This window comes from Vipera ursinii (assembly GCF_947247035.1).
Source record: "Vipera ursinii genome assembly, chromosome: 2".
In the NCBI taxonomy this organism is placed as follows: Eukaryota; Metazoa; Chordata; class Lepidosauria; order Squamata; family Viperidae; genus Vipera; species Vipera ursinii.
The window spans coordinates 224,796,094-224,813,758 of record NC_139513.1 but is presented as its reverse complement, the minus strand read 5'-3'; the positions used below and the strand labels follow the sequence as shown (position 1 = coordinate 224,813,758).

Here is a 17,665-nt window from a genome sequence, read left to right as displayed (position 1 = left end):
CATAACAGTTGTCCTCGACTTACAACCACAACTGAGCCCAAAGTTTCCGTTGCTAAGCAGCAAAGCTGTTAAGTGAGTTTTGCCCCATTTTACAGACTTTCTTACCACAGTTGTTTAAATGAATCACTGCAGTTGTTAAGTGAGTCATAAGTTTAAGTGAATCGGACTTCCCCGTTGTCTCTGCTTGTCAGAAGGTTGCAAAAGGTGATCACGTGGCACACACACCCACACACCAGGTCACCTTGGCTCTTTTATGAATTCAGCTCCCAGAATTCCTGAGCCAGCCATTCCTGAGCCATGCCCCCAGGACATGGCAACCTTCATAAATACATGCCAGTTGTCAAGTGTCTGAATTCTGATCAAGTGACCATGGGGAATGCTGCAACGGCTGCAAGTGTGAAAAATGGACATAAATCACTTTTTTCAGTGCCGTTGTAACTGTGAATGGTCACTAAATGAATGCTTGTAAGTCTAGGACTGCCTATAGAACAGTGACTAAGGCTTACCAGCCTTGTCCTATTTAACCTATTGGATCTCTTGATTTCTTTCTAGTTTGCCAAATCTCAGCTTCCTTAAGTGGTTTGAACCATTGCTGTGTTAAACTTCAGTCCACAGTATCCCTGACAACTTAATAGCAAGGCTAACCGAAATTAATGGAAGTTAAAATCCAATTGCATTTGAGGAAGTTCCACATTTCTTGTCTGTAGAGGATTTTTGAAAATGGGTTTAAGGGACTTTCCTCATACAATACTCGTAATCAGTAAGAAAGAACGTGGTTTGGATCAATTTAGAGGCAGGACTATTCTGGCTATTTTTCTGTCAGGAAGAACTCAATCCAGATTTTGTTGTTTCTCAGTACCTGATCAACATACTCTTCACTGCTTCATAGGGAGATTAACTTAAGCAACCTTCTTAAATCTAATCCTCCCATTTATTCATCTTGTGTAAATAGAATTGGAAGGAAAAAGTTTCAGCGTTATCTATTTGAGCATTTCGTTATTTTATTCTTAAATTAATTGTTTATTGTGAAAACAGCCCAGGTGGTCTCCATCAATTTATAAAAGTATAAATCTTAAGTGTATTATAAATCAATACACTTAAAATCACAAATTAAATCAACATCAATAAAACCATCACAATTATTAAGAGGCAGAAGCCTGGCAATAGGAATGTTTCCTTTATTCTCAGTCTTGGGAAAGAGGGAGCAAACATACTTTTTTGCCAAATAAATTGCTTGATCTAGAACAGGGGTCTTCTGAGGGCCTGGCTGAGGAATTCTGGGAGTTGAAGTCCACAAATCAAAAAAAGGGGCCAAGTTTGGAGACCCCTGATCTAGAAGGTCCACAGGAGAAGACACTCTCCCATTTGCCAGGTAGACAAACTTCTGACTTGAGAGGCAACTTGAAAAAGGCTTCATCTGCTGATATGAATAAAGAGATTCCTGCAAAAGAGGAAGTCCTAGAGATACTCACTTTTCTTGCATTTTTTAAAATTTTTATTTCTATAGCTGTCTATCTTAAAGTGACTCTAGTAGTACTCATCATAAAATGTAAAAACAAATTGAAAATAATGTAAGATAATTTGTACAGATGCTGAGTAGATCTGTTTCCATGGATGTTAATACAGCCGAGAAATACAGCCCTTAACCTAGAACCATCCAGTCAAATGGTTGTTCAGTCAATTTTTGAAAACCTCTAGTGATTTTTATACTTCGAGCCCCAGGTCTGAATCCACAACCAAGCTTCCACCAGGTAATAGCTATGACATTTTGCCCCAGTTGCAACTTCTAACCTCACATTGCATTAGTCAAGAAGGATTGTAACCAATTGTGGATAATTACTGCCAAGTCTGACAGTTCAGAAAGGTCACAGGTTGTGCAAACACACTCCTCGCCACAATTACCACCTGCATATCCACTGACAGCTGAGCATCAAGAAACACTGCCAAACCGTGAATTGGTTCTTTCTGGTCAGATTCCACTTTACTGTTTCCCAATATCGCTTCTCTTTCATCTGGATTTAATTTCAGCTTCTTCCTCATGTAGGCCTTGGTTGAAATTAGATAGCATGTAAGGATGTGGATTGCTTCCTTCTTTGTGTAAGCTCAGTATGGTGGAGTCCATGTATCTACAATAGAACAATCAATTATTAAAGATGTTCTATGAATTCTTGAATGTATTCTTAGCCTAGGCATTAGGGCCCATTGCTTTCAATAAAACTATAATAAAGTTAATGGTGATACAGTTTTTATTTATTCTGACATTTATCATTAAGAAGAGTCTGAGGTTTTGTTGTTGCTATGGTTTGGTTTGGTTCAAATCAGTTTTCAACTCCTGACAACTGCCTGAACTAGTCCCTGCAGTTTTCTTGACAAGATTTCAAAAGTGGTTTACCATTGCCTCTTTCCTAGGGCTGAGAGAAAGAGACTGGCCCAAGATCACCTGGCTGACTTTCTACCTAAAGCAGGACTAAAACTCTCACTCTGTTCAGTTTTTAGCCTGGTACCTTAATTATTACTTCAAAATGACTCTGCAAAAATTAGAATCATAAACATATGGCCAATTATTTAATAACTTTGCTTGCTTGTAAAAGATTTCATTGGTACATTTTTCTCTCTTGAAAGCAGTAAAAGTAGTAAGTTTAAATCAATGAAGTCAAGGAAAGGAGAATGACTCTCTAGTCTACTTGAAAGAAATTCATTGGATATTGTTCCCCACTAAATTATAACCATTCAAAACAGAATGACTGCAACACATTTTCTTCCGCAAATGACTCTACCACACTTGTCTACCAAAGCATTTTGCTAATTATATCATAGATTTCCCCATTGATGAATATAGGCTGAATTAACACAGGAGCATCAATGTTACCCTTTCACTATTATTGTTGTACAAGAAGCCATGGCAGATGTTGGCACTTAAGTTACACAAACATTAGTCTTAACGATTGGCCATTTGGATTTGATGACAAACGGGAGGCCTGGTGGAAATCTGAGGCTCAAACCAATCAGGAAGTTAATGAGGAGAGAAATTACCACTGCAGCTTCTCCTTAATTACATCCAGGGTAGGCGGGAAAGGAGTGCTGTGGGTGAATCTTGACTCATCAAAGGTGAGCGAGGTCAGAGACCCTTTCATTTTCTGTTTTGTATCGAGCAGAGATTGAAATGTTGCAAATATTTCTTCCACTATATTAGCTTTTTAACTGTTTAAAAGTTTGTTTTGATCTTTTGCTGTTTATTGTTCTGGAACCTAGGCATTTCCTTTGGTGTAACATCAGCTCTTTAGTGATTTGGGCCCTGGATCTTGCTGTATATGCCACTTCCTACGTTTATTCCATTGCTTCTGTATGGTTCCACTGAAATCAGGACACCTTCCTTTGGCCAGAGGTGGGCAACCTCTTGGATTAGGAATCTATTTTACTCATTTATTCATTTGCAAGTGTTATATCCCACTCAATCACTTTCTCACAGCCCCATCACAAGATTGAAGGCCAGCTTGGAAAACAGTTACTCACTTAACCTCTACCCAGTTTAAGCCCCAGAATGCATGGAGAAAGGAATGGTCCAAGGTACCTTCTTGTGGCCTGACCATTACTGATCCCTCTACCAAGCCACCTGGTTTTGACCGGTCTTGCTTTATCTGGTTGAAATTGGAACAGAATTAGGTGTGATACTGGAAGAAGTGCCTCTGCCCTGTATCAGTGTGGATGGAAAGATTCCCCTTGTTGCTATTGTGGTGCTGATATGCAAACTATTAAACAAATTGTGGAAGATCGCCCATGAACATGCCTTCTCTGGTCCCTAGAAGATCCGCGTGAAGCAATGTCAGAGGTGACTGCCTGAATGGCTGACTTGGACATCAAGCTATGAGGCCACTGCCATACTGCCATAGCAGCTTTACTTACAATTGTGTGGACTCTGTATTTATGTTTGCTTCTCTTCTATCGTGTTCTCCTCATATGCTAAATAATAAAATAACAACTTTCTCTCAGGAACAAGACAATAGCAGACCACTTCCAAAAGTGTTGCCAAGAAAACTACGGGGACTTCTCCATTAGCTAGGAATCAACACTGGCCTAAGGGCATATCCCTCCCACAAAGAAAATGCTAAGCAGGAAAAGAGAGATTTGTGGGGGTTTTTTGACAATTCTCAGTTTGATGCAAAATAACTTAATTTTCCGGCTGCTTTTTAAAGAAGAGCACTTTAGTGAATCTCTAAATTGAGTAGAATATAAGGCAGCCAAGGCATGGGTGTCTCTTGCCTTTAACGGTGCAGTCATCTGTCCAGAAACTGGTAGCCTTTCTGGCATCCACACTTAGCTAAATTTCAAGGGAAGATACCAAAAGAGAACTCCTTCTGGGCTTTTTCAGACAAGGAAGTGTGGTGGGAAAGATAAGAGAAAGTAACATCAGTAATTGCAGCCTTTGCCAAGCACCTCGAAAATAAGATGGAAAAACAGAATGTTCCTTGCATGGGAGGGAAACTCCTGAGAAACTAAAAGACAAACTCAGCACAGTATTAATAACCCGTTGGGCTTCCAAGAAAGAGGTAATCACTTAGCTAGGGGAGAGACAGTTGCCCTGGCAACTAGAATTTAGGACTTCTGGGAGTAGTTGAATAGTAGCGGCCCTCCACAACAATGTGCCAAATATACCTCCAGTTTCAATCTTGTTATAATAGCTAATGCTGTTTCTCACACTTCTGTAAAATTGAGGGCCATATGTCCATGGAATAAGCATGGCTTCTCCCTGTATTGAGTAGTCCAGACTGGATTTTGTGTGTGTGTGTGTGTGTGTGTGTGTGTGTGTGTGCGCGCGCGCGCATGCGTGCGGGTGGTTGTTTCCTCAGCTGCATAAAGAGTACATATTAGCATAATGCATATGAACAAAGGAACTTATCTCTGATTCCCATTTGAGTCACCACCTTTTTCTGTGCCTTTAAGAGCAACTAGGAATTCAGCTGCTGAGTTTATTGCTTGAGTTTTCTTTGTGCTGTGCCTATTATTGGAGTCCTTTCAAAAATATGTAGCAGTGTCAGTTCTAATGGAATTGAAGTCAAGTTGACTCCTGCCGCATAAGAACAGGCATTGCTACCTTTTGTCAAGGTGAGCTCCTCATACCTTTTAATAAGACCATAACAAATTAGTATTTTTTTTTGTGCTCAGCCAAGAGGCAGCCCCTTGTCAAACTGGTTAAATGTGGATGATACAAGACCATTGGGAAATATGGGCTCTGTTGGGAAATTGAAAATGCATTCCTCCCAGCTGACTTCTGCATTGTTTCCAAGAAAATACAGATGTGTCCATATAGTCATCAGAACGTTTAAAATTAAGCTTGATTGAGGGAAGATTACAGGTGGTCCTCAACTTAACAACCATTTGTTTAGCAACTGTTCAAAGTTACAGTGGCACTGGAAAAAGTGGATTACAACCAGTACTTGCTTTTAAAACTGTTGCAGTGTCCCCAAGGTCATGTGATCAAATTGGTATGTATTTGTCACAGTTGCACTGCCCCAGGATCATGTGATTGCCATTTGCCACCTTCCCAGTTGGCCTCGGACCAGCAAAGTCAATGGGGGAAGCCAGATTCGCTTAGCAATTGGTGTTATTAACTTAAAGATCATGAAACTGGGTGTGATTTGCTTAACTGCCTTGCTTAACAACAGAAATTCTAATGTCAGTTGTGGTTGTAAGTCAAGAACTGTCTGTATGTTTTCATACCTTTTTTATGAACATCTTTGATGCGAATTCCCTTCTCTGGAGTGCTTCCACCATCAAAAACTAGTAGGTTGGTGATAACGTAGATGGCTTTTTCTTAAGTTGAATGCAAAATAGATAATCCTGGAATATTGGTCTGCCTTCTAATTGGCCCAAGCTTCTAGTCTCAACATTGATGTTAATGTTTCTGAAATGTATTGCTTAAGTTGTACTGTCACTGACATCTGCCTGGAGGCGAAGACGGTCCTGTGCTGTGGGCCATGACAAACAATATCAATTTGGTACCTGTGCAAGACTTTATAACATCAGATAATTGTATCATTTGTGTCATGATGCCTGTGTCATTTTTAGGTCAATGTGTCTTGTTACAGGCACAGTTTACTGATGCTACTGCTGTTTTTTAATGCAGTTGTTTTATGTCTGTATTTTTGGTTTTATCGTGCTTTTTCTACATTCCACTTCTTAAAATGTTAAAGGTTGATATTATTTTAAAATATGAATAAATAACACTCCTATTCTTCCAATCCTTAAGCAGATAAGAATTCCTCTTGATTTTTAATAAAATACTCCCATTATCTATATAAATGTAATTCAGGTATTACCAGAATTTCAGGGAGCAGTCGATGTTTTACTCTGCATAAAATACAATCGATTCATCATTCAGTTGTTTTACGGAAGTTAGAAGAGGTTAGTTAATACACAGAAATTCCCACAGATTGTTAGTTTGTATGATAAGCAAAGAGTTTCAATGTGTGCCTTTTCTCAATCTCATTCTGGTAGCAAAAGTTTTTTTTTCCAAATTTCTGAATTTCCCCTATCATCCAGCTCTTAAAATTTGAGAATCTTACAGAGAGGGGGAGATGCTGTCCGGTTTTTGCGTGGACTTGCAGAGGGTTTATAAAGGATAGAAATAGTTGGCTATTTATGCCTGTATGTTTCTCTGAGATGCAAACTAAGCAAAGAGTTTCAATGTGTGCCTTTTCTCAATCTCATTCTGGTGGCAAAAGTTTTTTTTTCCAAATTTCTGAATTTCCCCTATCATCCAGCTCTTAAAATTGTGAGAATCTTACAGAGAGGGGGAGATGCTGTCCGGTTTTTGCATGGACTTGCAGAGGGTTTATAAAGGATAGAAATAGTTGGCTATTTATGCCTGTATGTTTCTCTGAGATGCAAACTATCTAGTACAGGGGTGTCAAACTGCCGGCCTGCAGGCTGGATGCATCATGCCGAAACCGTGCCCACCCTATTGCCCGCAATGTAAAAAAAAGTCGTGATACGTCGCGTGATGTTGCAAGTTTGACAACCCTGATCTAGTACCATGAATGGCTAGCCCATGATTCAAGTCAATTGTGTGACTCACCATGGGCAACATCTTCTCCCTCTCCACCCTTCCCTGGGAAAATGGGTGAGATAAATGAATCTGGGTATCCCTAGAAAAAGGCGGGTCTGATACCCTGAGTCTTTTGTAACTAACATTCATTTCATTTCATTTCATTTATTGGATTTCTATACCGCCCTTCTCCCTAGGGACTCAGGGCGGTTCACAGGGCATATATAAATAGGTATACAAAAATTAAAAGAAAATTAAACCATGCCCAATTAAAAATACAGCAATAGTAAAATAATAAAACCAATTTAAAAACCCATATTCCCCTTCAGGCCAGACCAGCTAACTCGAACAAGTGGGTCTTCAACCCGCGACGGAAGGATCGGAGGTCCGATGCCATCCGGAGCTCAACCGGCAGTTGGTTCCATAGTGCCGGGGCACCCACAGAGAAGGCCCTCCCCCTGGGGGCCACCAGTCGACATTCCCTGACTGGAGGCACCCTGAGGAGGCCCTCTCTGTGGGCACGCACAGGGCGGAGGGGAGTTGACGCCGGCAGCAGGTGGTCCTCGAGGTATCCCGGACCCATGCCATGTAAGGACTTAAAGATCATAACCAAGACCTTGAACCTCACCCGGAAGACAACTGGTAACCAATGCAGCTCGCGGAGCAAAGGTGTAACATGGGAGTACCGGGAAACTCCCAAGACAACTCTCGCGGCTGCATTCTGTACCAGTTGGAGCCTCCGAGTGGTCTTCAAGGGAAGCCCCATGTAGAGAGCATTACAATAGTCTAGGCGAGAGGTCACGAGCCAGCTTTGTGATTCTTCTCTTTCAGTAATAATATCTTGTGCATGCCTAGGACTGTGCATAAGTACAAGTTCTGGTCCTTCATTGTGTGCGGGTAGTCCTTGACTTAACGACCACAGTTGAGCCCAAAATTTTTGTTGCTAAGTGAAACATTTATTAAGCGAGTTTTGCTCCTTTTTATGACTGTGCTTGTCACTGCAGTTGTTTACTTAGTAGCATGGCTGTTAAGCAGATCTGGCTTCTCCATAGACTTTGCTTGACAGAAGGACTCAAAAGGTGATCATGTGACCCCGGGACATGGCAACCGTCATAAATATAAACCAGTTGCCAAGCGTCTGAATTTTGATCATGAGGCCATGGGGATGCTGCAATGGTTGTCAGTGTGAAAAGTGGTCATAAGTCAGTTTTTTCAGTGGTGATGTAACTTCAAATGGTCACTAAATGAACTGTTGTAAGTTGGGGATTACCTGTATTGATGTGTTGTGATTCAGGGTCAGCCTGTGGGTTCGGCAGTTGGGTCGGACGACTCAGAGGAGGAGGGGGGTGTTGAAGAGCTTGCTGAGGGGGTTGAAGATCTTGCTGATGAGAGCCCTCAGCCAGGCCCCTCCCACCTGGTCACGACGGAGACCCAGCTGTGTGAGCCTGACAGCATGGATGAAGATGACCCACAGCTGGCCCTGTTCAAGGACGGCCGACGCAGGAGGCAGTCAATCAGGAGTAAACAGAGGAAGGCAATGGGGCACCTCAGAAGGAGGCAGAGAGAAGCCACGCCCTGAACTGTATAAAAGGGGAATGCGTGGGAGGGCTGGTTTGCTGAAGGCAACCGCTTGAAAAGCTCCTGTTTCTTGGTTCGTGTCTTGTTCCGTTTGTTTTTGTATTAATAAATTTGGCAGGCTTAATTCCAGCCTCTTGCCTTCTTGTAAAAGGGGTTGTCCCTGCCTTTTCTGCAGGGCCGGTAGCAGGCTGGTACAGAACATGATGTGTCCATGGGTGCATGTAAGGCAACTTGGCTGTACAATATTATTGTTATTCCATATCATTTAACTTGGCATTCCCTCTTTTCTTTCTCCTCCTCCCCCTTTATCCCTTTGCTTCTTCAGTATTTTCACCACCCAGCAGTCAAGATTCTGGCTTGGTTTCCCTTTCCAGCAGTTCTCCCATCAGCAATGAAAGTACCAAGGCTGTGCTGGAGTGCGAGTCTGCCTCTGACTCCGGCACCTTTCCAGTTCATTCTGTTATGGAAGATGGCGAATAAGCATGGATGGGGGGGGGGGAAAGTCCTGCTGTGGATTTCCTTAAAGAAGTGCCTTCGTGTTAATTTGGGTTTGCCTGTTTTGTGATGACAGATTTCTGAAATAACTGTTGATAAAATGTTCACTTATTCTCTTTATATTTGTTCTGCACTTTGCGATTTTCAGTCTTAGGTAAGAAGGAGAATAGTATAGTGTAAAGGGCTGCAAGAGCATTACCCTTAAGTATATTGAAAGAGACTTATTGGTATTCTCTAATTTTTTTTAAAGCCTCCATTTGGCTAATAAACAGTATAGAAATAAAATTAAAGATTATTTTGTAGATTATTTTGTAGATAAAATGAAATCAAAGTTCAGCGTACACAAAAGATACTTAAGATTTGCTCATAATCAATGTATCTAGCACAAAAGGGTTTGATTCCTTAATGGTGTTCAAAAGCAAGATATTTCAAATATGAATAGATGAGAAATAGATAGATTCCTATTGTGAAACAGAATTGCTCTTCCTTTTTTAAGTTGTACTGTAGGAGTTAAGACTGAAATGTAAGATTCTATGTTTTACAGGTCCAGGGATCTTTTTTCCTCTTTTCATGATATATAAAAATAGATAAAAGTTTAACCAAGAATGGAATTTTTAATTAATGAAAGGTCTGTGATGGATTTTTCTTAGTTCTGTTTAATGACCAGATATAGCCTCTATTGCTAGCGTAAAATGTAAAAAAAAAGTTTGTACAAGTTAACCTATTGGCTACAATGTTAGCTCCAAGTAAAAATGGCCTTTTAAAGTTATTATAGATTTTTCTTCAATATTCTGTTAAAAATACCTTAGCATGTACTTTCTCTTAGTTACAGAAGCCAACCAGAAATAAACCTGCTCTTTAAAAGAATTCATTGTTCTCTATAGTTGCAGTAGTACTGAAATAAAAATGTTATTGATGACCAAATTTTCTTGTGTGCACATAGTTGGTAAGCTGTATTAAACAGGAAAAAAAGAAATTACTTGTATTTTCTTCACTCTGTGCTTTGAAAACATCTCTTTGATTTCGCCCCCATCTGTTGTAATCAATAACCTGACCATCTTGTTTTTTATTAAATGCACTTACTCTTAATTTCATCCACCAGTGGTTTTAGAGAGAATAATGTGGAGTTACCTATATGGCTTTGACATTATAAATCACTTCTTGGGGCTGAATTGTATAGTGGTATCGATTGATCCTGATATATCACAGAAATTTACTGTCACTTCTGTTTTCAATTAAAGATACAATCAGTCAGATAATGACTTAATTGGATTTTACAGAAGATTGAGTTTTATTGCCCGGTGCTTTACGAGTTTAGTTAAGGAAGATCATTTTATCACACTTGTCAGCCTGAGACTGCAGTTGGGTGCCTTCTGCTGCAGCCTGCTGCTGTTGCCATTGTGACAGACACATAGTTGGAGCAGAGGGCAAGGAAAGAATCTTAAGGACCAGGCAGCTGAGCTTGGGCAGCTAACAGCCAACTGCAGCCAAGGCGATGCCTCCCTGTTTGCTTTCCTTCTAAATTGTTGAAATATGGAGCTGGGATTTCTTAGTGAAGCTCACAAATTCCCTCCGGAGCTCAGTTGTCTCTTGGATGATGGAGAGACATCATCCAAGGAGAGCATCATGCAACAATGGGGGAGAGGTGGATGTTTGCTGTATGATAGAATGCCATTGTGCCAGTCCAACCTTGACAAGGGTCAGATGAATTTAAAAGCATCCTCATCTCCCTGGCACTACACAAGAGTCAGGTAACATATTGTATCAGGTTTCACTTTCAGATCTGCTCTTTTAATACACTACCAAAAGTTGCCCGGCTGTAAAGTAATCTTAAGGCCACTTGGCTATTAGAAAACAAATTAGATTTGAATTATTAGAAAAAAATAGCACAAACTTACCAGCAAATAAAGCTCACATGGAATCCTTCCACTCTTTCCTCCAAATTATATATTGCACAGGAGGACTGTGTTAGTTTAAAAATCAGAAATAAGTCCACACACACACACACACACACAAATAAATAAATATTTGGATCAATTAAAAGATTCAGAGTAATTTACATAAACAAAACACCTGGATTTATATATATATTCCAAGCTGCATGTGTATCATGAAATTCTGTCCAGTCTTATCAAACAATTAATACATTGAAGTGTTAAATATTTCATTCTTAATTCATTTAGCTAAAGTTGCCCATCTTTATAGATCATAATAGCTTCCCAAGTACAGTCTAGATATATGGAAATAATTAAATGAAACTTCCCTTTGGAGATCAAGCTACTGCTCGCTTTCCAAAACATCAGTGGCCACATGTAACAATCAGGAAATATTCTTGAAGGACAAAAAAAAGTGAAAGTAGGGAATAGGAATTCCCAGTACTTTGGTCCTTTTAATATGAGAAATTCAGATTTATCTTTCTGCCTTTGGGAGGTGGGGGTGGAGGGTGGGATGTAATCTACTGAAAAAAATCTACTTCAAAAAGAATTGGCAATTACCATTACTTCAATTTATCTCAGTCTATGGATATAAATACTGACACGATGAGCCAAAAAAGCAAATTATTTTCATGGATGTATCAAAAGCACCTCCACAATAACATGTATTTTTATACACTCAAAGGGAAAAGCTGGAATTGCATACAGCAGATGCAATTTCCATTTACCTTTTTAATATTGTGTCCTCACGTGTCTCTTAGATCATTTTCATATATGAATTTGAGAGTTCTACTTTTACTATTATCACCATGTGTGAGTGTTTCTAACAAAATCATCTTTAAAATCTTTAACAAACGGTGGAAAGATTATTGCCCAATTCCAGAAGAGAAGCTAATATCTGCTAAACTCCAAGGGTTACCCAGAGAAGTTTATAAATAGAGAGCTACCTATTTTGCTATGACATTAGAAAGCTGCAGAATAAAATGGAAAATTAAAGGAACATATAATTAGAAGAAACAAGGTGTAACAAAAAATAAGAGATTCCAACTCAGATTCACAACATAACTTGAATACTTAAAAACAGATCTGTTTACAGCCTTTATCAGGGCAATCCTAGGTACAATTTACCCTCCCTGAAGCCAATGAGAAAAATCTCCATTTACATTTTTATAGGACTGAAATGTAAATTTCTATATTTGCATGTCATACCTAACACACTTGCATTGGCCCTTTGAGAAAATTCCTGAAGCTTATATCAGCATTTCTTGTGCTTAAATAATTGTTTCCCCTTCAACCTTTTTTAAAGGGCTGATTGAAAAGGCATATTACCTTAGGAGTGAGATTTGCAATGTTAATTAAATGTGTACTAACTTAACCTACATCATGGTGTCAGCATCATGCAGAATTGGTAGTATATAGACAATTCAATCAAGTGATTTTTTGTTTCTAATTAATATCCATAATTGAGGGTTAAGAGAGCAGAGCCAGAGACATAAAACTGACAATTTTGAGTCCTATTGTGTGTGTGTGTGTGTGTGTGTGTGTGTATACACACAACAAATGTTGACAATAGCACAAGCAACCCTAACCCAAGGAGTGCTTGGTTTTGTTTTGCATTTTGCTAGTTTCAAAAGGACAGCAGAACCTTAAAAACCAAAAGTAGCCAGATTTCAAATCTCTTTGCAGTTCATTATTCCCATGTACATCCTTTTTATTGGAATATTTTGGTGGACACACAATATTTCATTAACAATTTACAACTTGAATCCCATTTTTTACACCACTGCATACATGAAAGCAGGATTAAGATTGTTTTTGGTCATATGCAAAGTGTAGCCTATTTACAAATGCCCGAAGAAATTAGGGTTATCTAATAAATAGTAATTTAATGTAAGAATGTATAGGTTCTATGCTTATAGCGGGTGTATTTATTAGGAGTGCCTTATATTTTTGTTTATTCATTCATGTACTTGTGACACAGTGATCTTATCCAGCTGAAACTAACTCACTTGTACAGCTATGAGCCCAATCATATTAATTAATCATTGCCTATTTACTCCATTAATGGGCACAAATTTTGGCAAGAGGCTCTAGTAAAATAAAAAGCAGGTGCTTTTTAAGAGTATCTAAGATACATTTTAAGAGCATACAGAATGGCTAAAAAGCACAATCCTTTACAACAGTGTGAGAACGAACTATTGGGGAAAAAAAACAGGTAACAATTTGTCCTTGGAACTAGGTCCAAAAATGTACTTTACGTAAAGACATGTTTAGCGAAGTGAAATTTGAGCCAATTTAAGCAGGCTTTCCTCTTTTTAACTAGCAAGCAAAAAAATAATAATCCCTGCAAATAAAAGAAATCTATTAAGAGGGCTTTCCTCAGCTCCATTCCTTAGCTGAGTTAAATCTTGCTGCTTTCACTTAACTTCGCGTTCCTAATTTCAGAATTAAGATCTAATTCTAACGGCGTTTACTTAACAATAGGCCAAACGAAAATTCTTCCAAGTGATTCACTGAAAGCGTGGACGGTTTCCAGTGCAAGGAAATGACATTCTCGCGAAGAAGCTGCAAATACACACACACAAAACACACTGCCAAAGCGTTGCTAATTTTTATTCCGAATGTACAGCATTATAATGCAGGGGCGGCGTCCCTTCCTAACGACAGATTAAAGTCTCCCTGTACCCAACGGCCTCATTCTCAGTCCGTATGGCCACGATTTCTGAAAATATACAGAACTTGTCGAGACGTCTGGAGGAACCTGAGCCTTAATATTCAGGGCTTCTCCGCGCTGGAAAGGGCAGGCGAGCCGGGCCCGCTTCTTCGCTGAGGGAGCTCCGCTGAACCACCCCTTCCTCGCCCTTCTCGGAGAAGCGCCTCCGGGAGCCGAGCAGGCGCCTGTGCCGTCCGGCGCAGCTCGCCACAAAACTTCCAACGCCGGGAGGGACCTTTGCACCCCGGTGAGGCTGCAGGGCGGCGGCCTCCAAGCGGCTGGATTAGGGCAACTAACCGTGCCACGCTGGAAATAAGGGACCTTCCTTCCTTCCCCACCGCCGGAGCTCTGGGACCGCCAAGTAAAGCGCCCAACCGGACGGCTCCCCACGCTACCAGGCCGGCCGGTGTTTCCCAGCCCTGCCCTCTTGTTAAGCGTCTGGAAATGACCGCGGCGGGGTCTCTGGAGACCTCTGGAGTCGCGCTCCCGTTTCCGGTCAAAGGGCTGAGGGTGAGCGACCAGGCCTCAAAGAGGGTCTCCTTCGCCGGGCAGCCGCCGTAGGAAAGCAGCGCGGCGTGTGTGGGTGCGTAGCTGTTTTATAGGCCTGGAGCAGGGGTCTTCAAACTTGGCCCTTTTATGACTTGTGGACTTCAACTCCCAGAATTCCTCAGCCAGTGTGCCTGGCTGAGGAATTCTGGGACTTGAAGTCCACAAGTCATAAAAGGGCCAAGTTTGAAGACCCCTGGAGGGACCGAAATGGAGCCTGTGGAAAGCGAAAAGGCGCGAAGCCGTCCAACTTTGGCAGCCCGCGCGCCTGCGCCCGCGGGCCCCCAAACTCGGTGTCCACGCCAAAGGCCCCCCCCCCTCTCAGGATTTGGCCCTACGTCTCTTCCGGTTCCTAAAACTAATCCTCCCCCGAGCGGATTCTCGGATCTTACTGTTTTTTTAACAGCGGAAAAGTGGGAGTCAGATTTTGGGCCAGGTTCCCTTCGGAAGTAGGCCAGAGGAGAGGAGCTCGCGGCTCTCCTCCGGCTTTGGGAAAGCTCGGCTCGAAGAGGCAAAACCCTTAGGCCAGGGGTAGGCAACCTCGGCTCTTTTATGACTCATGGACTTCAACTCCCAGAATTCCTGAGTCAGCTATGCTGACTCAGGAATTCTGGGAGTTGAAGTCCATGAGTCATAAAAGAGCCGAGGTTGCCTACCCCTGCCTTAGGCGAACCTCAGCCCGCTTCTCCCCGGCTGGCTGAAAATCCGAGCGCGCCCCCCCCCCCCAAATCCTATTGGCTGCCGTTGAGAGTTCTGGCGAAGGGAAGACCTTAAAATCGCTTCTTGCCTTCTACCCTTAAGGATACTTAAGGGTACTTAAGTTACTTAATTAACACCAGCTGCCTGCAGTTAGTGCAGGTTCGAGTCCCACCAGGCTCAAGGTTGACTCAGCCTTCCATCCTTCCGAGGTAGGTAAAATGAGGACCCAGATTGTTGGGGGCAATTAAGCTGACTTTGTAATAATGCCGCTTGGGTGTGTGTGTGAAAGCCCTAACAAGCAGGCATATACACATAGAATGAAGGCTACTGCTAAGCTTGTAAGCCGCCCTGAGTCTTCGGAGAAGGGCGGGATATAAATGGAATTAAAATAAATAAATAAAATAAATACCCCGGGCGCTTCTCCAGAATCGAGGCCTTGTCAAGTCTTTGGCCCGTCTATTCAAAAGACAGCCCCCCCCCCCCCCGCCGCGAGATGGAGGGTGGGCCGCCCTAGAGATTTTTGCATTGCCCTCTTTCGGCCATCGCGACGCCACCCGGCTTAAGGAAAGGATCTGCGATCGCGTCTCGGCGGTTCGGGAAACGGACCGCCTGCCTTTGCTTCCCGCAGCCGAATGCCAACCGCCTTGCGGCTTCGGGAGCCCCCCCCCCTCCCGTCTCTGCCCCGCCCCCTCACGAAAAGGGGGCGGAGAGGTAGAACCTGAACCAGAAATGTGTCACCAAATATTTATGAATGGCTAGTGATCAGTGACCTTTATTAATTCTATTCATTTTCTCCAGATTTCCAGGGCTGTTTCTCCTGCAGCTGGGTTTCGTCCTTTCACCCCATTGTGCCAGCTCTGCTGGGGGGGCGGCGGCGGCGGAGGAGGAGGAGGAAAATTGATTTTGCGGCGAGCAAAATCCTTTTCCTTGAAATGTAAGGGCTCCTCGAGAGCGAGCGGGTGAGGCTGGGGGGGCTTCTGATCCCTTCGCCTCTCCCCGGGAATGATCCGAGCTCCTGCTGGATGTTTGGAGTCTTTTTTTTCTTTCTTTCTCTCCCTCTTCCCGAATTGAATAGGAAGTTGCTGCTGGGGGAAAAAAAAAGCCTTACCTGCGTTCGCTTCGCCTTCAGGTTTTATCAGGAGAACCAATGATCCATTTTTTAAAAAGATATTTTTCCTGATTCGATGTTCCCCCGAACTGAGATTTCAAACCAATAAAAAATAAAATAAACCAGATCCTTTTAAGTGTTCGGCAGCAGCTTCTAACACTGAGGTTCCCGGCCCACCTAGTATTTAACACGCTTTTCTTCCGAAGCGGTTTCTTTAGGAGATCCCACCGGGTTTTCTTCCCAAGTTCCCATTGATCTCTTTCATTCAAACCATTCGGACATCCTCGGATTCCAATGTTTTGCTCTCAAACTCGGAGGAGCGGTCCATTTAAAGTCCCATTAAATACAGTTGGGTCTATACTACATCTTTACTACTTCGGATTTTCCCTACTTTTGCCCTGCTTTTTGAGGAGGAGGGGATAGAAAGAGAAATGTTTGACCTGAGCTGCAGTGCAAGACTTGGGGCGAAAACAGATTTCAAATCAATTCAGTGATAAGAGGAAGGAGAAAGAGGCGGCTTTTGCCTTCTTTTAAAGAGGAGTCAGAATTGCTATTTTTCTTCGTTCTCAAGCATTTCGAAGGCACAGGTGTTTTTTTTTACGATCGGGTCAGTAAAGTATTAGCCGAAAGACAGACGTCACTTCTACTTGATCTTTGTTCGCTTTGTGCCCCACTGTTTTTAGTGAGCCAGGAACAGTTGGATCGATCCCACTGGTCTTAATTTCAGGCCCCACCTGCCACTTCACTCCGAGGTATTTTTGAAGGTCGCGCTGGGGGCGCCTGCTCTAAAAATCTTTTCTGCTTTTTCACTGATTTGGAAACGTTTTTAATTTTCTTGATCGCGTCCAATGGAGCTTTATTTATTTATTTATTCATTCATTCGAAATGTATGGTAACCGCCTGTCCTGCCAGAATTCTCAGGCGGCTTACAATAACAAATTGCAATCGGTGGGGTGGATGGAGGGTGCTTTTGCATTCCGGATGTGATGGTCCTGGATGTCTCTGTCTTTGGATCAGACTGTTTATTAATTCAGCAGCTTTGGCGGACAACAAGGTAGTCTTGCTATATTTCGGAAACTCCCTGCTGAGTGGGAGCCCCAGATATGAAGTTCTGCTTTAGTCCTTCCTCTCCCCAGTCCTCTTCCAGCATTCCAATATATTAAAATATGGAGGTTCACTGGAATCGAATTGATAGACCTGAGCACCTGCATACTTTTAATAACGATAGTGATAATAACACATATTTCTCCCCCTGTTCTCGACATCGTTTGCCCTTCCCTCTGGACACTCCTATTTAGCTTTTCTTTTTCAGAATGCCAGGTTTGCCTTCCTATTCCCGCGAACAGCATGGTGCAAACTGCGGTCTGGAAGCCTTTCACACATCTCTATGTGAATCAAACCCAGATGAAGGGGCGCTGGTTTGATGATTGTAGGCCCCCAGCTTCAAGGACTCCATTACCCCTTCCTCGACAAGGCGGTTTCGGCGGAGTTCGGCTGCCTCTGCCGTTCTTGCCTGGGCGGCTGGCTTTCGTAGAAAACGAGCTGGG

At 42.2% G+C, this 17,665-nt stretch overlaps 1 protein-coding gene across 1 annotated transcript in view; it reads left to right on the top strand.

The window, feature by feature from the left end:
• DMRT1 (doublesex and mab-3 related transcription factor 1) overlaps positions 1–9,103 on the top strand; it is a gene marked incomplete at both ends in the record, with an annotated part of 75,679 nt that extends 66,576 nt beyond the window's left edge. The window contains one exon of the mRNA XM_083352566.1: positions 8,949–9,103. Within this exon, the coding sequence (XP_083208692.1) occupies positions 8,949–9,103 (155 nt within the window). The remainder of the gene's footprint in view (positions 1–8,948) is intronic.
• Positions 9,104–17,665: the final 8,562 nt, after the last annotated feature.